This window comes from Hesperophylax consimilis, chromosome 20 (genome assembly GCF_061612785.1).
Source record: "Hesperophylax consimilis isolate HC1 chromosome 20, BYU_Hcon_1.0, whole genome shotgun sequence".
NCBI lineage: Eukaryota > Metazoa > Arthropoda > Insecta > Trichoptera > Limnephilidae > Hesperophylax > Hesperophylax consimilis.
Genome location: NC_142855.1, coordinates 9,486,995 through 9,513,078, shown reverse-complemented (window position 1 = coordinate 9,513,078; position 26,084 = coordinate 9,486,995). Strand labels below are relative to the sequence as shown.

The window sequence follows — 26,084 nt, the reverse complement described above, 5'->3', positions numbered from 1 at the left end:
CATCAAAGTAAAAACTTTCAATGTTAAATAAATATTGACGAATTTATTATTGTATTTATTGTTAGTGCTTTTTTTTCAAATATTGTAAAACACAAACCGATAGTTTATAAATTTTTGAACAAACCTATGTAATATGTTAAAAATAAAGTGTTAGCTTGACTTTAATGCCACCGTGTCTTGGCGTCGCGAATATATTTAACTCTGTCGATAGTTTTTATAACTAGTCATTTACTGAGGCAAGCTTAATCCATTAGTTTGGCTTCCTTAAATTGGTTGATCGCTCAGTCGTCACATTTCCGTTGGAAAGAGCGTAGTTGTGCTTTTGGGCAGTATTCAGCTAAAATTTCGGCTCAGCGGTTAATCAGTAGGAATGGGAATAACGGCCGCAAGTATGTTGTGAACTTTTGAGTGTCTGTATGTCTATGAGTATGTTGACTGTGTTATATCTATCTGTCTATGTATTCTAGGTCTTTGTATTGTGGTCACTTGAAATTTTGTTATTTTTTATGTATTTTCTATATTGCGGCTACTCATTATATGTGTGCTTTAGTGTCATAATTAATATTGTGAATATGGCCGGCTGATAAACTGCTTTGGCATTTTAGCGGGTGCTTATAAAGAATAATGAAAAATAAATGTCTTTAGTGATTATTATTATGCAGACTGTTATTTATTATTTTATAACTGTAAAAACTTTAAATTAATCTCGTTACTTGGTTTTGGCATTATTAAATTCGTATCCTGTCAAAAAAAAACATCAGCACCTCGTCACCGAGCACTAGTCGATCATGTAATAGCTTTGTGCGGCTACACGAAGCTAACTAGAAAGCTAGGATATAAACTTTGGTGGTGGGGGACGTTACTAGCTCAAATAATAAAATCACATCCTATTAAACTATTCTGTCTTGAGACGATAGCTTACTGGCTTCCTCTAACTTACTAGATTAAAAGCAAAGCTAGTTCTGTCTACACGTAGCTAGTGTTACTAGCTAAGGCACTAGCAATATGTTGCTTTCCTGGTTTTAAATACTAGCCTCGTGCACCGGACAAGAATACTGGCATCGTGTGGACAAGGCATAAACGATTTTAGTTTTGCTGAAGTGGCTTATATTACGAGCGTCAAGTTGCGTTAATTTCAATGTTCCCTTCATTTCCCGGCCACGGGATTAAGTTGTCAATGTCAAGGATGGGAGGATTGTGTCTTATATAGTTTTCATATTTATATAGTTTTGTTTATGAGACTATTTTTTTTATAATATTAAAAATTGTACAATGTTTTACTGGTTTTCACCTGACAATTCTTTTTAAAGAAGATTGATTTTAAATAATCATACCATTGCTAGTAAAGTTATCATTGCAAGTGTAATGATCATTAATAGTAGATTTAATTTCCGCGAGTGTAAAAAATTGTTATTATTGTCAGATTTACATAAAGAGGGGAACAGTACCTGTGGTAAAATGCCTTTACAGGCAGCCTCCTTCGCTGTCTGGCAGTTGGCAAATGGTCTGTATACTCCCGTTATCCCCGTGACTGCCATCGTGCAGTTATCACCTTCAAACAAACAGATACATCAGGGTTATACAACACAACAGGTGATGGTGACTGATAAACTTTATGAACTGAAAGTGATGTACCTTCTCTAGGGGTATCTGTTTTTGCCTGGAGTCTGGTTTCCAGTCCTGTGTTTTGCCCTGGTACCCAGGGGCAGCACACTATCAATCTGTTCTTCGGGGAGACGCACATCTGAAAACGCACTACATTGAATTACCAATTCATTTGTACATCTGCATGAGGGGGCGTACCTACTTTTTAAAATTACTCTCCACAATGCATTATTTTTTAACCTTTGAAACGTACCAAATTTTCAAAAAATATCAACAATTGGTAAATATACAAGTAGTAGCGAGGTCGGCAGTACAGGGCATACTGATTGACTATTGGGAGATATATAATTAGTGTAGTGGTTCTGGGAGACATAGTTTTATACATAGCAGTTTGCATAAGAACTTTGATTTTTATATAAACTAACCAACACGAAGTTTCCCAGCAGGGGTAAACAGAGAAGACGGACCGCCAAACAACTCGTTCTTGGCACACACTTCTTGCCTCATTCACATTCATTTCTCGTTGCATACATACTCTTCTATTAAGCGCCCCTTAGGTGATAACTCACAAAAGCGGCGCTATACAAAAGCGTGCGCTATAAAAGTTGTAACAGTTATAATTGCTACCCCAGGAATCGAATGTTGACTCGATCAGTAACTGGGAACTGATGTTGACTTGATACAGTTTGCTCGTTTGTTGGACTACGGAACAGGGCCACCGGCGGAGAACGAGCGAGTGAGTGCTCAGCGGAAAGCCTACGGAAGCGGTCTTCTTATAAGGATTCGATTGGTGATCTCTAGACGACATGGCCACGAGTTAACTAGCTTGCATGTTGCTGGACATCGTGTTTCTAGTTTTTATTATATTTTGTGAGGTCAATCTTTGACTCACATGGCGCCCACCATTTTGTAACAAGGATAGTACTAATGGTTTAATAATGTCACGTGCGAAATAATGCTTTGCAATTACTCCAACCTACAAGCGTTTCCAAAAAGGAACCTTGAACACGCTCTGAGATGTTATCAGTCCTAATTATAGAGTCTCGGGTTTTATTATGTATTAAATATTTAATTTCATAATGCCATCATCTATTTTATTTTGATTCTAACCCTCATATGAGTAATAAAATGTGTCTGATGAGTGTATAAATGTTACAACGTATCTGATTCACCATGTCTTTCTCGGGCGCCCCCGACTTCTGCTACCATTCACATTTGCATTGTATATTCTCCTTACACACCTTTATTTGCTCATTCGCTCTTTATGCCCAAACCATCTAAGCGTCCCTTTCTTGAGCTTACTCATTATGCTTACATTAGCCTTGCACTTTTTGCGGTTCTCCAGATTTCTCACACGATCATACATGGATTTACCATACAAAAGTTTCAGGGACTCTCATTTCTACAGCATTCAGTCTACTTTCATCCTTCCATTCCGTTTCTTCTTTCTGCCAGTTTCATTCCTAACTTCCATACATCAGGATAGGTACCAACATTCCATTGTGGACTGCTAGCTTCGCTCCTTCAGACATTTTTTTATTAGCGCCAACTGCGTTCAGTGATGAAGTTACCTGCATTTACCTTTCTTTCAAAATGTCTGTCAGCTTTCCTCTCTCTCGTAAACATACTTTATAAATACACAAACTCATCCACCTGCTCCAAGTATTCCTTATTTACAACTATAGTGTGCACTGTTTTCGTACTCTATCTTTCAAACACCTTAATGACTTTAGACTTGCTTACATTCATCTTTAACTCATTCTTCATACATAATTGGTTCATCCTAGACACGAGAGACTGTAGATCTTCCATACTGTTAGCAATAAGCACCGCATCATCAGAATACAACACGCAACATACTTTTAGACCACTTCGGGACCATTTGATTTCCTTCCAAAACAGTTATATACTCTTTTCTTGCATCCCTTTTAAACATATTTCGCTCGATCCTCTCTTCACTAGAAGCACTGCCAGCTTTATTAAGATCATATATAGATACATTCATATGAATAAACTGCCTCACTGCAAAACTAGGCTAGCCCAAAGACACATTAACTATATTGGCCCAAAATTGTTTAATTCCTTGCCGAGTTCCATCAGGATGTGCCAAAACCTAAACTCGTATAAAATAAATGTCAAAAGCTGGGTAAAAAAGTATCTGAAAGTGAGAGAATTTTTTCTATAATTTATACTACGAATATGTTACCTATATATTATGTATGATAATATGTTACCATCTACATTAAAAAAAGTTAACTTCTTTTATGTATCAAAAAATTTCCAATAAAAAAAAATATATATATACTTTCAATTATTAATTTATTATTTTTATTCCTCTACTTTCTTCCAGTAGTTAAATGCAAAAAGGTTTTCCTTTAAATATGCAGATGTGCAAATGATGCACATTTTGGGCATATACAATAATATTACCACATCATATAGAATATTTGTATAAAAAATGCATAAGTTTTTGACATCAAACAAACGAGTGGTATGTCTGAGAAATATATATATAAAACCGTAAAATCGGTAAAATGGAGCTAGTGGTAGGCAGGGTCGTTTCTAGAATTATCAGTGAGCTGGAGTGGTAAGATTGAATAATTACATATTCAAGCTATTTGTTATTGTTGGAATAAAAAGAATACAAAAGATGCAGCTCGGAAACAGATAGAAAATGTCTCTTGTCTGAAACCCGTTCTGGTCATAACTGCAACGTTAAATATCGTTGCTCCATTCTTGTTCACAGAAATAAAACACCCTGATATTAACACAATTGAACGCAAATTTCGAGAATTCAAACTTTCCTAGAATCAGAAGAAGGACGAAGAATTTTACAAATCATTTTGTTGACAAAGTGTTTTAAGTCGTGAAAGACATGTCATAAGTCATAAGAACTGCCATGTCAAATATTTTCTATTTATTTTATTAAAGTACTCGTGTATTTTTCGTAGTCACGATTAGTTGGGATAAAAACTTAGCTCTTTTGAAATGTCATACGTTAAGGCCAAGTATAATAGGTACCCTGTTCAGAACGAAACTACAACAATGCCTCCAGCGGAGGAACTAGGTTTTACTAGCCATTTAAAGAAAGTTCTCTACTAAAAAAGTTTTGTTGAAATTCGTAAGATGTCACTAATTATAACTGACTTATATTGTATGTCAATATTTGATTTTTTAAAACACTTTCCCACTGCACAAGGCTCCGCGCTGACATAAAAAATACAAGAGGTAGGTACCTAGGTAGGTACATCAATGCGCTCTGACCGTAATAAAAAAAACGTGCTAAAAGACTATTCAAGAGTAGAAAATGCATGTTTTGAAGGATAACAAAAAAAACCTGCTTTTTGTAAGGTTTTTTTTAAGGATCATAGAAGAAAACAACGGTGCCTAAGTAAATAATATGTAATGCTTTAATAAAAACAATGTCATGACACAAGTAAAAATAAATTACTACTAAATTGCTACTTATAAATTCACATATTTATAAGTAGCATGTAATAAAAAAAAAATTAAAAATTATAAAAATATGGGATTCGAAGCCGGGTCCTGCATAACGAGTGTCGAACGCTCTGCCTCTAGACCGCGAAGAGAGGTATCTTGCGCGACGAGAACCGCGTATACAACGTGTACTCCTCAATTGACTAGTCCCGCGCAATTTTAAATTTTGAAAAAATCACTTACGGCTGTGTTTTTTACTAAAAAAACTTGTCACGCACGTCTGCGAGGGTAATTAGTCGCGTCATCGGCCTTGAGTCACTTGACGGTCATGAGTCGGTTTTACTCCGGTCCTCGAAAAAGCATTATTTGTTTGACAAAACATATTTATGTTGTAACTTGAAAACCTATACCCATATATTCAAACGTAGCGACACTTTTTGAGAGATGATGTTTGTTTGAGTTGCCTTTATGAGCGTTGACTCACACGTGCATCATAATCACGTGGCGCTAGTAATTACGCTTGCTCGCTTGGACTTTAAAATACTCTAGCCACAACATATGGCAGTCAGGTTATTTGTGTTTGGTCTTTTCATTCATGTTTTTTGAGAATAATTTACAAACACAATAATATATCGATATAGGACCGCTGACCTTCTGTCTCTTGATATGGCCCGACTATGGCGTGCACGAGTACCAACCTACATTTTATTTTAATAATTTGTGTTATTTCACAATGTCCATAAGTATTATATTTGCGGCATTTTCCAGAGCGTTAGATACTGTCAGTATCGCCCTGATGAAAGACCACAAATCATTATTTAAATTTAGACCGCAGAACGGGTATTATTTATTGAATAAGTGAATCTACCTGGCTATTGGCAAATCTATTCAGATTTGGTCACCAAACACGGCTAAAGCCATTTCAAGCAACGTTTCAATTCTGAATGGTGGTCTTACACCAGGCGATACTGAGAGTATCTTTCACTATGAAACGTACCGCGAATATACCATACGTATATTAATTCATTAATTGTGAATAACACAAATTAACCAAATAAAATTTACTTGCCCACTCCGGGATTCGATCCCGCAAACTTCGGGTCGAGAGTTTTACAGTATAGTGTACAGAATAGCATAACCTAAGCCAGTGGCTCAAAAACTCACATACCTAATAGGTTAGATTTTTTTCTCTTTTTCTTTTTGTACTTATTTAAGTACTTTGATATAAAAAAACAAATTCCTGTAATATAGAAAAATCTTTTTTTGAAAAAATAAGAAAATACACAGATTTAGGAAATGAGTTCAAAAGAATTTGGAATTCTCACTATAAAAATATTACCATTTGTAATTTCGGCTACTGGCATTATACCTACCTCTCATATAAAAAAATTTAGGCGTATTAGATCTATCAAAAAATTTATATATAAAAATGCAAAAGTCAGTCATTTTAAATACATGTAGGATTACAAAATATTATCATATTATTAATATTTAATTTTTAAACATATGGTATAATATCATATAATTTAATAATAATAATATTTTAATAATAATAATATTTTAATAAAAAATTAACTTTAAAAAATTTATCGTATAGTTTTGTTAAATAAACGTATCCAAAGTTTTATAATCTGCATTTTAAAAACAAGTACAATTAGTGTTTATGAAAAAATTAAACTACGAACCTATTTTATTTATTTTTTAGTTTTTTTTTCGTACGTTTAAAGAAAACCCCTTCAGGTATTTTTCGACGATATTCAGCCTTTAATAGTATTTTTTTAAACGCACGTATTACGGTCTGAAAAAGGTCATATTTTCGATTTGATTTTGATAATTACTAAGCCTATGTTAATTTAAAAAATGTATAAAAAAAATTTACTTGTTGAAAACACTATCATTATCGATTTGCTTAATAATATTATTATTATTTTAAATTAATAAAAAACTACACTCGGCCTTAAGTTAATTTAAAAAAAACTATCTTTTTATAAAAAAAATAACCTTTTTTCTGTTGAACAGTCAAGGAAATATCGACTTAAAATAGGCCAAAGGAAAAAAATGTCCATAAGAAGTATATATGGTTGATTGTTGTATGTTTTCTTGCTACTAAAAAATAAGAGATATTTCTGATAGTTTTTTTTTATTTCAAAATTAATCTCACAGATTGTAATATTCAGCGTGAGTTTATATTTTGTATTTTACAAAGTGGCAGAAAGCATTTAAAGTTTTCTTAATTTTGTCAACATGTTCCTTTTTGGAGAAGCCAATCTCTTCCAAGGACGATAGAGTTAATTTGTCTACAAAATATGAATACGATATATTGTACGTAGATCGATACTAGCTTAAACAAGTTCATAATAACACAACAGTCAACATAGCACAACAAGTGGTAATTCCTTGCAAATTACCTTTTATGTAGTGTAGAAATATTGATATATGGTTTGAGTTGCTACGGTGATTTTAAAACCAAGTTTTCAACCTCAGTGAACTCAGCGCCCAGCGTTGCCCGACAAAAACAGTAAATCTTAACTTAGCACTTGTCTTTGTTTTTACCACATATTTCAAAAAGTAGAAAAAAATGTTCAGAAGTTTTTGATAAAAAATTAAATTTATTTATTTATTTTTGTTTATTGCAGAAACAAACAGTACATAATTACATAGATGACAATAGTTACAAAGTTATAAAAGTTAGTACAATAATTGGTACCAATGACATGTCGCTGACATATATTCATAGGGGGTATATTATACATTTTACCGTTAAGTTACAATTTTAAGTTAAGTTAATTAGTGTGCTGGGGAAGGAGAGAGGTGTGTGTGAGTGTTTGTGTGTGTGTGTACGTGTGCGTGTGTGTCTCTGTGTGGTTGTATGTGTTATGTTGGAGAATTCAGTGTGCTAAAAAAGTTTTTCTTAAATAGAGGGAGAGAATCAAAAAATATATCGGTACTTGTGCTTGTTTGAATTGAGTTGAATGTTTGAAAGATGCGAGAAATAGGGGAATTGGCTGCAGCTTTTGTATTATTACTAGTTGTGTAAAAAAGGTTGGTGTGTCGAGTTCTTTTAGATGGGGTATTAAAATTTATTTGGGATAGAAGTTCTGAGCAGTCTATTTCGTTTATTATTTTATGGAGAAATGCCATGTCAGCTACCGTTCGCCTGGATTTCAGGGATTGGAGAGTGCAGATATAATTATTGTTGTATTTATAACCTAGGTACTTAATAAATTTATTTTGTATGCGCTCTATATTATTGACATAGTAAGTGTATTTGGGATTCCAGACAGGCGATGCATATTCCAGTGTACTTCTGACTAGTGAGGAATAAAGCATTACTAGCGTACGTGGATTTTTAAATAATTTACTCAGACGCAGTATGACACATAAAATTTTGTAAGATCTAGCAGTGATTGAAGAAATGTGCGTATTAAATATAAGTTTACTGTCTACGAAGACTGCAAGGTCCTTACATTCGCTTTTTGAGATCACGGGTTCATCGCGGAGTGAATAGGGAAAGTTAATTATATGCTTGTTTCTGGTGAAGGACATGGTGTGGCATTTTGAAACATTAAGGTCCAAATAATTAGCTGTGCAATAGTTGCAGAGCCTATCTAAGTCACTTTGTAGCTCTCTACAGTCCGATAGAGAGATGACCGTTTTATACATTTTCATATCATCTGCAAACATTAAATTTTTTAATTTGTGTATAAAATGACTTTGCGTGTACCTTCCTGAGATATATTTACCATTGGTAGGGTAGATACGTGAGCAGAAGTTATTTCTTGGTAATATGACTTACCAGTCAATCAAGCGAAATTCCTTGCAAAATCTCAATAGAGTTGCCACAGTGACGTAAACCCAAGTTTTCAGCAATCTTCAGGCCCTTGTTTTCGTTACTGCCGTATATTTAAAAAAATAAACGACCGTCCAAAAAATCATTAAATCTTTTTTTTGAGAGTAGAGTTAATTTGCTACAATTTAAGCACGAGATGGTTTATACAGAGACGACAATAATTTAAAAAAAAATTATGTAAAAAAAAAAATTATGCTCAAATTGTAACAAAATTAATTTCCTTAAAAAAAAATTCGATTTTTTTTCAAAAGACAGGCTATTTTTTAATATACAGCACAAATGAAAGCAAAGGCGTAAATTTTGATGTTTTTATAGGGTAGCGCGGGGTGCGGGGGCTGGTTGATGTCGAAAACTTGGTTTTTACATCACTGTGGCAACCCAATTAGATTTCGTTAAGAATGTTGCTGACTTGACTGAAATTGTCAGGTAAGTTATATAACCATACACAAAATCTGCTCACATATCTATCCCACCCATGTCCAATATATTTTTCAAGGCCATTTAACATCTTAGGCTGAAATTATTGACAATCATTTTTACTCGAGATCGTAATGACGTTTTTATTTACCTACACCCCATAATTTCTTATAATAATTTTTATATTAATAATTAGATAATTTTTTCACATTTATTAAAAAAAACCGTTTTACACAAAGTTGTATCTCGGAAACTGCCATACATATATGTTTTACACAAAGTTGTATCTCGGAAACTGCCATACATATATGTTTTACACAAAGTTGTATATCGGAAACTGACAAACCTCAATATTTTACACTATGTTGTATCTCGGAAACTGCCATACCTATATTTTTTTTTTATAAAAAACTTGTTTCTCAGAATATATCTACATATTGTATATCTTATTTTATTTTTAAATTGTAGCAAATTGATTCTGCTTTGAAAAACGTATGAACATTTTTCGACAAACGTTTATTTTTTCAAATATACGGCAGAAAGAAAAACAAGAGCCTAAATTAAGTTTTTTTGTCAGATAACGCCAGGCGCAGTGGTGAAAACTCCGTTTTAAAATCACTGTGGCAGTTTAATATAAAAATTCAAAGTACCCAACGTTTTGCAAGAAATGTGAACTATAGATACATAAAATAATAGGAGTAATAACATAACGATTTTATATACATATATCTACATTCTGGATCTTTGGATCTTCAAAAAGAACGTCTGCATTGGTGACTAATTATTATGTATGTGACTTTACCTGAGGTGGTATTCCTTGAAATGCCGCATTCATGACGGTGGGGCACTTGTGCAAGTGTCTGCAAACGCCAGCCTGAATAGTTACATCCGTCACACACAGCTCTCCTGCAACATAAAACCAGAATGAAGTGAGAGAAAGGAGAAGAACCCGCAACCTCTGTATTCCTACTTGAAGACCTTACCCCTCGACGCGTATTGTGTTACTAACCACCTAAACCTTCTAATCTAATGTATTTCTAGTATGTTTCAACTATTTATAACATAATACATGACTATAATCCACCAAACATTAAAGGGGATCCATTCTCTTCAGAATTATCTGCAAGTAATAACTTGAAACTATCTGTCATTAAAAGATAAATAGCACTGATCGAACTCTGGATGTAGTTTTTTATAACAAATCTGTTGCTGTAACTATCTTTAAATGTAACCATTAACAATAATATGTGTGAAAATCATTAAATTAAATGAAAGTCTCATAACTTTGATAAAGCCACAGAAATTCTTCCAGAAGACTTCCTACTTAAGGTTGATTGGTTTTATCTGAATGATGACAAAATAAATGACAATATTAAACTAGCTATTATAAGTCATGGACGTTACGTTACGTCACAAAATATATCAACTTTTCCTAAATGGTTCGGTAATGATTTTGTTATCTAAGTTTAAAAAAACAGATTGCTCATTATAAATTCAAAAAAAAACGAGAACATTTATGAGTATATTGAATTTCACAAGTTGCGTAGCAATGCGCTGTAACTTCAGATAAATACTCTATGAAATGTAATGTTAAATCTTTCTTGAATTATTCTTAATCATTAGAAAGCAACTATTCTAGTGTTACGAACTGTGGTGGAATCACTTGTACCTAATCTGTAGATACTGTCGATTGTAACGGGATTATTAAATAAATGCACAATTGTAATAACACAATTAGTCTATAAGTTGTATGACACGTATTTATAGCAGCAACCACTATATATGGGCTCACTGAGGAAACAGGTGACCATAAATAAACCATTCACTAGATCGATATCTTCTTGTATGGAAACAGTTTGTGCACTACTTAACCACGGATATAGCCGATGGAGCGATGATGATAGACAAGGTAGAGAGGCTCAAAGTCATTAATGTGCCACCATAGACAATACAATTGGGCTCAGCTCATTCTTTAGCCCAAAGAACTATTTTAAAGATAAAGACGTCCTTGAAGCAGAAAAATATCAAAATGTTTCCTGAGGGCAAAGTTCGCCTGACAAAGTATTGTCCTAAGAAATTCGCCTGACAAAGATTCGTCTGACAAAGCATTGTCATAAGAAAATCATCTGACAAAGCATTGTCCCAAGAAAATGATCTTTCACAGTTCATTTTCTCAAGAGGAAAGTTTTTCAGTGTAAACTTGTAAATCTGAGACGAAAAAACCCTAAATGACTTAAAATTAGATTTTTTTATTAAAGGAAAGAGATATTAGAATAAATAAAAAAAAAAACAAAAAGAACACTGACAAAAATTTGAATAACATGATTGTGCTTATCTCCGACATTCGAATTTTGAAAAACATGATTGTGCTTATCTCCGACAGTCGAATTTCGTCATTTTTCTGCTTATCTTGAATAGAAAAAATTAAAAACAACTCATGGTTCACATAATTTCACCAAACCAATAAGACATAACAGGATAATCATTAATCAATGACACGAATAAGTTGGTCGATGTAATAAATAACATTTATACGTTGTGGAGGTGGATATATGCCAAGAAGCCGTTGGTAAGAAGCACTTTTTAACAAGCCATTTAACGTCTTTTGCGATTGCGAAACAATACAACTGATCTGTAATTACCTTAAATCTGTCAATTCACTTGAACTAACGAAGATAGTACATTTAGGTCAAGTTTGGAACTTGCTAACACTACACTGGCTTTGTATTTTTATCACGAAAAACTTTAAAGAAGATCTTGCTTCATTATGGTATAGTTAACTGTTAAATTATACCATAATGAATAAAGTCAACAAAGATCTTGCTTCATTATGGTATACATAGTTAACTGTTAAATTATACCATAGTGAATGAAGTCAACAAGGATCTTGCTTCATTATGGTATACATAGTTAACTGTTAAATTATACCATAGTGAATAAAGTCAACAAGGATCTTGATTGGGTAAGTTTTTAGATTTTCACGGCCAAAAGCATTTTTGTTGTTTGTTTTTGGGGTGTTATGCCGTGTTGCGCTAACTCCTTCTTAAGCCGACGTTTCGGACAGCGTTGCAGTGTCCATCATCAGGGCAGATCCACATCTTCGGACCTACCGGATCTGCCCTGATGATGGACACTGCAACGCTGTCCGAAACGTCGGCTAAAGAAGGAGTTAGCGCAACACGGCATAACACCTCAAAAACAAACAACAAAAAATGATCTTGATTCATTATGGTATACATAGTTAACTGTTAAATTATACCATAGTGAATAAAGTCAACAAGGATATTGCTTCATTATGGTATACATAGTTAACTGTTAAATTATACCATAGTGAATAAAGTCAAAAAGAATCTTGCTTCATTATGGTATAGTTAACATGTTGTGATAAAAATGTTCAAGAAAACAACGCAAATGAATTAATCTATCTTATTTAAATAAGGGCACAAAAACAATATAAAATTTAAAAACTGTATTTTATTTTTGACCTTAACCGGTTTTAGCCATCTTGAGACTGGTACAAATAGGTAAGTGGGGGTGTCATACCGATATGCACACACAAAACGTAACAACGAGATACGTTTGTAAAGAATTGATTAATTTGAACACGTGCCTTGTTTAGTTTCAATGTATTAGTCGCCCACTCGACCACGGAGTTAGTCACAATTGTTAATTCACAATTACACAACTCAATGCGAATAATGTTATCTTTTCGGATGCTGTGTGGGGGGTCTTTTTGAGACAAATGTTTGGGGCGCATTTAGCGTGTCTCGCTACTTTGCACCGGTGACAAACGTATCAATGACTTTAGTTCCTCGGAGCATCTTCCATTGAAATACCGGTATAACAAGGACAGCATTCCATCTATCTATCAAACGGATCGCCTGTTTTTGCACAAATTCAAGGGTTTTTTTTTTGTATTTTGAGGCTCTAGATCAGAGGTGGATCCCATTTGTCGTTTACTTAACTTTCTAAGAATATAATAAGAAGGGCTAATAATGCTAATTATTGTCAAAATTGCAAATGGCAAAATAATATATCTGTCTATCCTTGAAATAAATATAAAGCGAAACAACACTTGTATTATTGTCGTGCATTTGAATTAGTTAGACATTCATCCAAGTAGTAAACAACTAAAAATCACGGAATAGTCTGAATTACGAACAAATCAAAGAACAACAAAATTTAATTTATTGTTTTGGTGTTTAATTTGTAGAACTCCATTTAATTTTCTCTAATTGTTCTAACTTAAAAATAGCGGCATTTATGAATTAAAATGCGACCATATAGACTGTGATGCCGTTTATATTGGATAGACTGGGAGAGCCTTTTCAACTAGATTCAAAGAACATATGCGTTGCTATAAAAATAATGAAATTGATTCAAAATTCGCAGCTCACCTCTTTGAGAAAAACCACGTCCCGCTTGACAACAACGAGCCTAAACCTTTACACATAGAAAGAAAGGGTTTTAGATTAAATTTACTAGAACAATTAGAGATAAATAAAAGAACTAATGATCCAAACATAACCCTAATTAATAATCAAACAAAAATGATCAATTCTCCCCTGCTTAATATTTTCAAAAAACCAAAAAAATATAATCCCTTAACATTATCACCCACGTACCAACAATTAAGAAAACCCTTAGGTCATTAATTTTAACAGGTGTATAAACACTGCTGGATTTCCAAATATTTTGGTTATTCCAATTCTTAATGAATCATTTTTGAACATTATAGAAATTTAAATGGATGGGAATAGATAAAATCATATAAATAAGTCGTCACCGTGTGGACATGTCCACAGTTTGATAATGGCCTCAAAAGCCGAAACAGCTGTCACATTAAAAACTGTAAAACTAACAGAAATACTTGCAGAACTTACTAATTATCATAACATTATTAAATTTGATTTATTTTAAATTTATTTAAAAAAAACAAAAAAAAAAAACAAAACAACAAAAAAAACAAAATTTAATGTACTTATCTACTTTATCGTTTGTTTGAATGCTTGATACAATCAGTTCATATTTTGAAAACGACATTTAAATTCCAGATTTCACGCAGGACTAACGCACAGCACAGACAACTGAAATTCGTATAATAGGTGGGTACCTAATCGCTTATCTGAATTCATCACACAATCGGTCTAATTTAAAAATTAAAACACTTAAATTCAAAGCAAATTTGGGTTGGTTGAATCAAAGTTACGCAGCTTGTGGGTAGGTTAAATAAGAGGAAAATTACTGTCTACATCTGATTTCGAAAAAATGCGTAAAGCCCGGGCAACGCCGGGGACTAGTATTAGAAGAGGAAGTATTTTATACTAGTTATTCTGAAGTAGGCTTGGAACTGGTACTGCCTCAAGCACTCTGCATTATGGGAGTTATTGAGTCATTACATGGTCAAACTGCCTCTCACTATTATTACGGACTGCACCTCGCGGGAAGAAAATAACAGAAACGGACTACGCCTTGCGAGGATCAAAGAATTTTGTTAAATATTCATGTGTATCAACAGTCATTAGATTGCACCTCACGAAGGAAACGGACAGCGTCTTGCTAGGATTAAAAAATATATATTTCGTTCCATTGTTTTTGCATATGAAAAAGTCGAGTTCGTTTTTCAAAACCAAAGTATTTGTGAAAAACGCAAAGTGTTATATCATTTACGTTTATTGGTATTTTATGCGGAAACTTCATTGGTTCATGCAACCATGTTACGTTTATAGAGTTTCGTGTTTCGAGAAAACCGAAAAAAGATGATTCAAATAATGTTAGCGGTTGGGACTCTTGTGCGGTATTAAAAAGAATAACGAAATATTTAGGTCACTAACTACACATTAGATTTTTTTTTAAATGGAATTTTTCTCACATACCTAGAGTGAACTTAAACAATATTTTAACTGAGCCAGTACAAGACAAAATCGTTGATGGGTTACTCTAGTAAAAAGAAAAAAAAAAAATACCAAGTGCTTTAATTACCTATCAAAATGACGGAATTTAGTAAAACAATAGTTTTTAATAAATGCCAGTAAATGCATTGTATAAAGATTTAAGTCCATATTTGTGCGGAATGGTTTTTTTTTGTAAAATGTTATATTAAACTTCTGAAGAAGCAACTTGAAATAAAATAAATCAGTTTAATTAATCAAACTGCATTTGAATGTAGCCATAACAATAACGGGTTTCCTTCAAATTAGTCAGCAAAAAAGTGCATCAAGACAGTCAAGGTCATCTTATCAAAGGCAAAATGTCAACAGTCATTCGACAAGTCAGGAAGTCAAGTCAAAGAGGGTCAAGTCCAAGAGGATCAAGTCATTATGGTCGTCAAGTCGTTAATTCATCGGCAAGTCGTCAATTCAATCATCACGGGTCACCGTCACAGTCATATTATACCCTGTTGAAGATGACATGTGGTCAGCAACACAGATATAAATGTCAAATGCAGGTCATGTAATTCTGTTGGTCGCTTTGCAAAATTTTGTTTCAAAAATAATTAAAATTGTCGCAATAATGTCAGAAATTTAAATTTACATCAAAACCTAATAAAGAGAGTGATTCTTTCTCTGAAGGTCGTTACGTTGGAATAATAAGAAACATCAATAATAACAATTATTCAAGTCAAGCATGGCTCTTATATTTAATAAGTTAAATTCTATTTTACAAAAGGGTTTTGTAAATGTGTCTGGTTTTGTATGTAATTAAATACCGATTATTGGTCAATGTGATCTTGTATGTCAAATTAATAATATTATCTTTTTTGTCACACATAAAGAATGTCAATCAGTTTTAGGTTTTCCAGCTTGGTATTTTTTTTTTTTTTTTTTTTTATTTGGTACATTATTTTGTTACAATTTATGTTTTCCAGTAATGTAGGCCTCACTGGGTGGCTTGCCCGTGCTGAGGCCTTCATTTTATATTATGAAAATCTAATCTACATATTACATTTAAAGAGAAGATAATAAATTTGAAAAGAAAATAATAAATTTAAAATTAAAAATACGAAATACATAATAATACATTTAAAATTAAAAAATAATACAGTGAAAATATTCTTGTGTGTTTGTGAGTGATGTGTGTTTAGTTGTTTTTGTGTGTTACGTGTAGATTTTAATAAATAATAATTTTAATAAAACTCTTTTTATTTCAAAAAGAGTTTTTGATTATTTTTTAATGATAAACTAATGTTTATAAGACAAGGTTTAATGCATAGCATAAAGGATAACAAATAATTATAAGCAATAATTATTCGCATGAAATATCAATACAAATTGAAAATATCTTCCGAGTATAAATAAATGCCGCCGACGGGAATTGAACCCGTGCGTTCTGATGTCCGGTCAGGTGCTCTGTAACCACTGAGCTATGTCGGCTTATTTTCAACCCGCCAAAGTACTAGTACCTCAATGAACAATTACTGCTTATTTTATTTTTTACTCGGGCGATATTTTCAATTTGTATTGATATTTCAGGCGAATAATTATTGCTTCCATTTATTTGTTATCCTTTGTGCTATGCATTAAACCTTGTCTTATAAACATTAGTTTATCATTAAAAACATAAAAATATTTGACAAGTCAAAAAAAATAAATATATTTCACCAATAAATGAAGATATAATATGTCTCGACGCACTTACAAATTTCAGGTAACGGCCACTGTAACATCAATATTCAGCTTCGCCACTGTAACATCAATATTCAGTTACGCCACTGTAACATCAATATTCAGTTACGCCACTGTAACATCAACATTCAGTTACGCCACTGTAACATCAATATTCAGCTTCGCCACTGTAACATCAATATTCAGCTACGCCACTGTAACATCAATATTCAGCTACGCCACTGTAACATCAATATTCAACTACGCCACTGTAACATCAATATTCAACTACGCCACTGTAACATCAATATTCAGCTACGCCACTGTAACATCAATATTCAGCTACGCCACTGTAACATCAATATTCAGCTACGCCACTGTAACATCAATATTCAGCTACGCCACTGTAACATCAATATTCAGCTACGCCACTGTAACATCAATATTCATCTACGCCACTGTAACATCAATATTCAGCTACGCCACTGTAACATCAATATTCAGCTACGCCACTGTAACATCAATATTCAGCTACGCCACTGTAACATCAATATTCAGCTACGCCACTGTAACATCAATATCCAGCTTCGCCCAATTTAGTAAAGTTCCCTTAAAGTGGAGTCTTGCCCCTTTGTATGTACAATAGCAGTTATTAGAATGTGTGCAAAAAGTGGCTTATCACATCGGTACCTATCTATTCAATTATGTATCCAAATAAAAACCATTTTTGAATACCTACGTAATATATGTACGTCTTCAATTAAATCAGTTCATTTTAAATTCACTGGACGAATAAATACTAATTAGTACTAAGTATGGGAGTTTCAATTTACTAATAAATTTATTACCAAAAGACTCTAGAAATTAAAGAATTTGCAGAAATCGTGTATTTCTAAATAGAATGCCGTAACCATAATTGCCAGACTTGTCAACTGAAGTCAGTGCATTGAAGTTTTTGGTATAAGTCTTAGGACGGGTTGTTTTATAGAATTTTAACAATTCATCAAATTTCAAAGTTGTTTTCCAAGATCTTTGAATGTTTTATTCAAGTTCTGTTATTATTTCAGTTTTTTTAAACAACTGGTCAATTCTGATATAATAACAGAACTTGAATAGAACTTGAACATTAACATGAACAGAGTCATTTGATGACTTGTTCAAATTCTATGAAAAAACCAGTCCTTACAACAAACGTAACCTCTAGCGATCCAGTGGCAGAAAAGTCACCGGGAAAAAAAACAGGAAAATATTCTCATATGATATTGGATTCATAAGTTACATTTTTTCAGTACAATTACTATTTTTAATGTTGAAAGTGTAATTTTAATTTTTTTTTTTTTACTTTGTTATTCGAGTTTGAAAAGTTTGGAACTTTTTCATCCTGGAATACTTTTTTTTTCTGTTGGGAAATGTTCTACCCTGGATTCATTCTTTTTGAAAAAATTTCCTCGTGACAAATTAGTCACGAGGAAATTATCATTATTATAATTTATATTTTTGATATAACGTAAATTTTTGGAAATAAAATAAAATTCTTTCAAGAAAATAGGAAAATTTAAGTTCGGAAAATGTTTCGTTAAATTTTGTAAAATGTGTAACAATTTTCCATGTTGGGAAATTGCTATTTTAGGGAAAAAAATCCCAGGAAATTGTTTAATCGAAAATTGGTGGGGAAATCTTTATAAAAGCTTTTTTTTATATTTTGTGATTTTTGGAAATTTTACGTGTTGCAAATTTTTTATTCTTTGTGAAAAACATTCTTTCAGGAAAATTGTGATTTTTTTCATAAAAGAATCATTTTCCCGACCTGCGTCAAAAAGGGATTTTCATGCTATATTATTAGCTCAAGTAGATTTAAATTGTGGCATTACTAAATAACTAACTAAGTTCAAATTTCCGAAATAATCAATAGTTTTTGGTTCAAAAATCACTGATTACAAAAATGAGTCCAGCGGACCACAACATATGTATAAGGTTTTCAAATGACTATTTAAAGTTAGTTAATTATTTAGTATTGCCACAACTTAAAGCCCCTTTATCTAATCATATAGTAAATATAACACATTCGGGAAAATAACCCAAAATCATTTATCTTTTTGATATTATGTGATGTTTGGGAATTTTCCATGTTGAGAAATTGGAAAAAACAGAAATATTTTGATCGGAAATTGGATCTAAAAAAGGGTCGGGAATTGTGTGAAAAATTTTTAAACTTAGAATTTGTTAATTTGGAACAGTACAGAAACGGACTACGCCTCGCGAGGATCAAAGAAATGTGTTAAATATTTTAGTGTATCACAAGTCATTAGATTGCACCTCACAAAGGAAAAGTAAATAATTCTTTCGTGCTTAAATTTTTCACCAGTAGTTTTATATGAAAAAATCGAGTTCGTCATTCAAAATCAAATTATTTCTGAAAAACGTTGCGCAAAGTTTTATATCATTTATGTTTTTTGTATTTTATGCGGAAACTTTATTGGTTCATGCAAACATGTAACATGTCATTATATTGATAAAATATGTATTCGTTTGTTTCTCTGATAAACTAAAATAAAATTAAAACGAAAAAAGATGATTCAAATAAAACGTTAGCAATTGGGACTTTTGTGCGGTATTAAAAAATAACTAAATATTTAAGTCACTAATTATGTAACCAATTTTTTATAAATTGAGTTTCTCACACGTTTTTGTATTTCTTGTGCATTAAATGTGTTTTTCTTGTGCATTTACTATGTATTTCTTGTGCATTAACTATGTATTTCTTGTGCGTTAACTATGTATTTCTTGTGCATTAACTATGTATTTCTTGTGCATTAACTATGTATTTCTTGTGCATTAACTATGTATTTCTTGTGCATTAACTATGTATTTCTTGGACATTAACTATGTATTTCTTGTGCATTAACTATGTATTTCTTGTGCGTTAACTATGTATTTCTTGTGCATTAACTATGTATTTCTTGTGCATTAACTATGTATTTCTTGTGCGTCAACTATGACTTTCTTGGGCTTAACTATGTAACGATTTCTAGACATTTTTGTATTATTGAGTTTTATTTTCCAATGTACTTACATAATATTATAAATCCGACCAGATTGGATTTAGGTAACAATATTTATGAAGTAAATCTGTGTTAAAAATATACACGAAAACGTATTTAAAAAAAATTAAAACATAACGATTAAAAAAATACTAAGGACTTTTTATTTAACAAATTTCATTTGTGGAAATGACGGATTTTAATAAGAAAAATTAGCATTCAATAAATGTCAGTAAATCTATTGTTTAGTGTTGTAAGTATTTGTGTCGAATTGATTTTTTTTGTAACAAATCTATTAATAAACCTCTTATTTAAAATCTATCTACTTGAAATACAATTAATCAATCTAATTTATTAAACTGCATTTAAATGTTGGTACTAGATACTCATAATAATCACGGGTTTCAGTAAAAATTGGTATATTACAATCAATGCCAGTTAATCTAGTTTTAAAATTCAACAAATTATATAGTTGTTAGGTATATAACTTGTTTCCAATTTCTATGTAACACAGAAAAATGGACAACACATTATATTTTATGAATTGTTATCAACTTTAATTTGCGGAATTCCATTTTAATTTGAAGTTTTTCTTTAATCTACTCAATATGCTATAGTATTATTTAATTTATTAAAAAAACCTAAATAAATGTTCTGTGTAATTATTAATGAGCGTGACAGATGTTACGCCTTTCAAAGGCATTATCAATCAGTTTGAATATGTAAAAGAAAAATTTAAAAAAGACAATTCTTCAGATTTTAAATTAAAAATGTAAATGTGCGTATGTTTTTAAAGTGTGAAAAAATTATTATAATTCTTACCTTGCAGCTGTCCCGAAACTAAAGAAGTAATTACTAACACAGTGAACGCGATTTCCTTTAAGAAGCTCATTTTGAAAAATACTTTGAAGTTATTTTTAAAAACCGTACTCTACAACGTCACGTCTACAATGGTTGGAAACAGCCAAGCAATCATATTTATAAAGTATTTTTATCTGTACACTCAGAGCATGAAAGAGATAACGATTTGGTTTATTTCAGTAACTCTTATCTTAACGCCAGTTACTTTTTCGCAAACAGGAAAATATTTGAAATTATTGAGGGAATTAATTTGACTATCTTCTTTGAGCATGCTGTCTGGAGGGACTTTTTAACGATTAAACTTTGTTTGTGGGATATGCGAGATCAACGATGATCGTTCTTGACATGACCTGAATAGAGTAACTACATACTTGATTCACTTGATCGTGCCATTTATTGCTGGTTTTTCTACCAGTTTAATCAATATGTATATCTCTGGCGCATTAATTTCACCAAATTAAAAGTAAGATTTCACGGAATGGTTGAAAAGCTTACATGCTTATATATTTTTATTTATTTATTTATACATATACTTTTTTCTTTTTGCATATTTTTAATTCCCTATTTGTATTTTTTTTGGCTTATTTTTATTCTCTATTTTCTTCTAATCTCCTTTCTTTCTTTTATCTATTTTTGATTTTCTAGCTTATTAATTTCATCTAAATAAAAAGTAAAATTTCAATTTGATGAACTCACATGTCAATATTTTTTTACTTTATTGCAATTTTTTAATTATCATATTTGAATATTCTTTTAGTCTATTCTCTACGTTTATATTATTTAAAATATATAGTTAGCAACTTCTTATATCTACCAAGAAAATTTTTCAAATTATTTATAAAGTGCAATAATTAAGTAAAAGTCAATACACTAGAGCAGGGGTGCTCAAACTTGAACTGCTGGCGATCTACCTCAATATTATTAGATTCCGATCGATCGACTCTGAGAGGCTGCAAGTATGTGTGATGCAGGATTGTCGTCTATGTAGGTAGGGTGTATCGTGGCGCAGGTATAAGTGTATATATAGGGACGTTGCATAATTGCATGGCCACGAATCCACATAGAATTTGGAGGAACGACAGAAATTAGTTCGCAATATGCATTTTTTTAGTCAAGGTAGGTGGAGGTCTGCACTAAAAAGTCGATGAAAAAATGTTATTTATTAAAAATTGCAAGTTTATTGATTCTTACAAAAAACAAACGAGTTCTAGTTTCTAAACTTAACTAAATAATGACTTTGGATGTTGAAGCGTGGCACTGCATGTCCTCAGCATACTTAACTAGTGCTAATCGCAAGCACGATGACATATGTTCGTCAGTTAGTCGATTGCGATATTTTGACTTAATTATCTTCATTTCAGAAAATGCAGACTCGCACAAGTAAGTTGACCTAAACATTGCGAATACGAAATTTGCCAACTGTTCCAGAACACTCCGTTCAGTAACTCAGTCTGCTACAAGCTACAAATAAATAATAAAAAAGGCATGAAAAATGGGAAATTTTCTCAAGATCGACTCAAAAAGCACTCGAGATCGACCGGTCGATCGCGATCGACCGTTTGAGCACCCCTGCACTAGACTAAACAAGAATCGCATTTAATATATCTGCCTATTTCTGACTGTCCTAAAACAGGTAATCTCCTAGTTGGACAGCCAAAGATCACTGTAATATGTAATATGTCATGTTTTTTTTTAAATTAATAAATAAAATAAAATGGGTGTTGTAATTTATTTTGTCTAAATTAAAGAAAAACTGTGTTGATTTTCTGCAAAAAAACTCAACACAAAACAGTGTTTTAAAGTTAGTACAACAATACGACAGTAAAAACTCAACACAAAACAGTGTATTAAAGTTAGTACAACAATACGACAGTAAAGATTGATTCAATATTCTGATGTACCTAACCTAACCTAACCTAACCTAACCTAACCTAACCTAACCTAACCTAACCTACCTACCTACCTACCTAACCTTACCTAACCTACCTAACCTACCTCTTAAAACTCAAAGAACTCAGTGAAATCAAATCGGTGAGACAAAAAGGAACAGAACTTTGCATCTACTAAGTGACGATAAAAAGTACCAGGGAATCGTAAAGGTTACTCGTCTACCTCACCCTAGTAAACAAATTGGAGAACATGTCATCTTTCCAGGAACATACGAGAGAAACTCCTTTGAAGAGAACGAAATAGACATATACACAGATGGAAGTAAAACTGGAGGAAAAGTGGGTGCGGCCTACACAGTGTTCAATGCTAGCGGAGAAATTACAGCAAAGAAACTGCCCCTGGCAGATCACTGCTCAGTATTTCAAGCAGAGCTTTTCGCAATAATGCAAGCACTAGAGTGGGTCAACAAACAGCAAAAGCATTGGGAAAAGGTTAACGTCTTGACAGACTCACAAAGCGCTACACACGCACTAGAGACAGGGACACATACCAACCCTATGGTCTTCAATATACAATGCTCGGCTCAACTCTTGAGAGAAAGAGGGTCTACCTGTAAATTTTTATGGATACGCGGGCACAATGGAATCCATGGAAATGAAAGAGCAGACGAGCTAGCAAAAGACGCTGCATTAAAAAGCAAAACACAAAAACTCTATTCAAAATTCCCACTGAGCTACGCAAAGTTCAAAATAAAGGAGGCAATTCTCGAAGAATGGGACCAAAGGTATAAAAACTCTGAAACAGGTAAAGGAACACGGCTATTTTTCAGGAGTATAACAGAAGCCAAAGAGTTTGGTAATAAGACAACTCCAACTTTCGAACTCACACAAATCCTTACCGGTCACGGAGCAAACCTATCCTACCTTCACAGATTCAAGCTGAAAGATAGTCCCGCATGCCCGTGTGACAAACTATCGGACCAAACAGTGAAACATCTATTGCTAGACTGCCCAATGTTCACGATGGAAAGATGGCAAATAACCAAAGAATGCCAGAGAAGAGATATAAACTTTACTGACATTTCTGATGTCATAAAAATTATACCTCTCCGAAAAATCTTCATTAAGTTCGCAAAAAACATCATTACAAATATTAAGGAACAAAATAAATAATAATGAAAAGACATAAAAATAAATTTAAATCACATTAAGCACGATCACTATAGCTATCCGATCAATCTAAAACATGGCTAACGCAAGAAATCACGAACCAAGAGCGCTAAAGAACACTTTCTATCCTACAAATGGTTCTGTTAAGAGGGTAAGCAATTATAATCTTAACAGAACATCCACAATTTTCTTTCAGATTCACAAAACTACTCCGGCTGAGGTTTTACATGGTTCCCTCATGCTGTCAAACAAATGTTGGAGTAATGGATAGCCCATGTCAGATAGTCCTACTAACCTAACCTAACCTAGCCTAGCCTAGCCTAACCTAACCTAACCTAAACTACTCCGGCTGAGGTTTTACATGGTTCCCTCATGCTGTCAAACAAATGTTGGAGTAATGGATAGCCCATGTCAGATAGTCCCACTAACCTAACCTAACCTAGCCTAGCCTAGCCTAACCTAACCTAACCTAAACTACTCCGGCTGAGGTTTTACATGGTTCCCTCATGCTGTCAAACAAATGTTGGAGTAATGGATAGCCCATGTCAGATAGTCCCACTAACCTAACCTAACCTAACCTAGCCTAGCCTAGCCTAGCCTAACCTAACCTAAACTACTCCGGCTGAGGTTTTACATGGTTCCCTCATGCTGTCAAACAAATGTTGGAGTAATGGATAGCCCATGTCAGATAGTCCCACTAACCTAACCTAACCTAACCTAGCCTAGCCTAGCCTAACCTAACCTAACCTAAACTACTCCGGCTGAGGTTTTACATGGTTCCCTCATGCTGTCAAACAAATGTTGGAGTAATGGATAGCCCATGTCAGATAGTCCCACTAACCTAACCTATCCTAGCCTAGCCTAACCTAACCTAACCTAAACTACTCCGGCTGAGGTTTTACATGGTTCCCTCATGCTGTCAAACAAATGTTGGAGTAATGGATAGCCCATGTCAGATAGTCCCACTAACCTAACCTAACCTAGCCTAGCCTAGCCTAACCTAACCTAACCTAAACTACTCCGGCTGAGGTTTTACATGGTTCCCTCATGCTGTTAAACAAATGTTGGAGTAATGGATAGCCCATGTCAGATAGTCCCACTAACCTAACCTAACCTAGCCTAGCCTAGCCTAACCTAACCTAACCTAAACTACTCCGGCTGAGGTTTTACATGGTTCCCTCATGCTGTCAAACAAATGTTGGAGTAATGGATAGCCCATGTCAGATAGTCCCACTAACCTAACCTAACCTAACCTAGCCTAGCCTAGCCTAACCTAACCTAACCTAAACTACTCCGGCTGAGGTTTTACATGGTTCCCTCATGCTGTCAAACAAATGTTGGAGTAATAGATAGCCCATGTCAGATAGTCCCACTAACCTAACCTAACCTAACCTAGCCTAGCCTAGCCTAACCTAACCTAACCTAAACTACTCCGGCTGAGGTTTTACATGGTTCCCTCATGCTGTCAAACAAATGTTGGAGTAATGGATAGCCCATGTCAGATAGTCCCACTAACCTAACCTAGCCTAGCCTAGCCTAACCTAACCTAACCTAAACTACTCCGGCTGAGGTTTTACATGGTTCCCTCATGCTGTCAAACAAATGTTGGAGTAATGGATAGCCCATGTCAGATAGTCCCACTAACCTAACCTAACCTAACCTAGCCTAGCCTAGCCTAACCTAACCTAACCTAAACTACTCCGGCTGAGGTTTTACATGGTTCCCTCATGCTGTCAAACAAATGTTGGAGTAATGGATAGCCCATGTCAGATAGTCCCACTAACCTAACCTAACCTAGCCTAGCCTAGCCTAACCTAACCTAACCTAAACTACTCCGGCTGAGGTTTAACATGGTTCCCTCATGCTGTCAAACAAATGTTGGAGTAATGGATAGCCCATGTCAGATAGTCCCACTAACCTAACCTAACCTAGCCTAGCCTAGCCTAACCTAACCTAACCTAAACTACTCCGGCTGAGGTTTTACATGGTTCCCTCATGCTGTCAAACAAATGTTGGAGTAATGGATAGCCCATGTCAGATAGTCCCACTAACCTAACCTAACCTAACCTAAACTACTCCGGCTGAGGTTTTACATGGTTCCCTCATGCTGTCAAACAAATGTTGGAGTAATGGATAGCCCATGTCAGATAGTCCCACTAACCTAACCTAACCTAACCTAGCCTAGCCTAGCCTAACCTAACCTAACCTA

General features: G+C 33.5%; 1 protein-coding gene across 1 annotated transcript in view; it reads right to left on the bottom strand.

Moving 5' to 3' along the window:
* The window catches only part of LOC149414033 (uncharacterized), a 45,970-nt gene extending 25,073 nt beyond the window's left edge, over positions 1-20,897 (bottom strand). Inside the window, exons 1-4 of the mRNA XM_089643801.1 lie at positions 20,778-20,897; positions 10,113-10,216; positions 1,636-1,744; positions 1,449-1,552 (exon numbers count right to left, since the gene is read on the bottom strand). Of these exons, the coding sequence (XP_089499927.1) occupies positions 1,449-1,552; positions 1,636-1,744; positions 10,113-10,216; positions 20,778-20,847 (387 nt within the window). The 5' untranslated portion in view covers positions 20,848-20,897. The remainder of the gene's footprint in view (positions 1-1,448; positions 1,553-1,635; positions 1,745-10,112; positions 10,217-20,777) is intronic.
* Between the last annotated feature and the right edge of the window lie 5,187 nt (positions 20,898-26,084).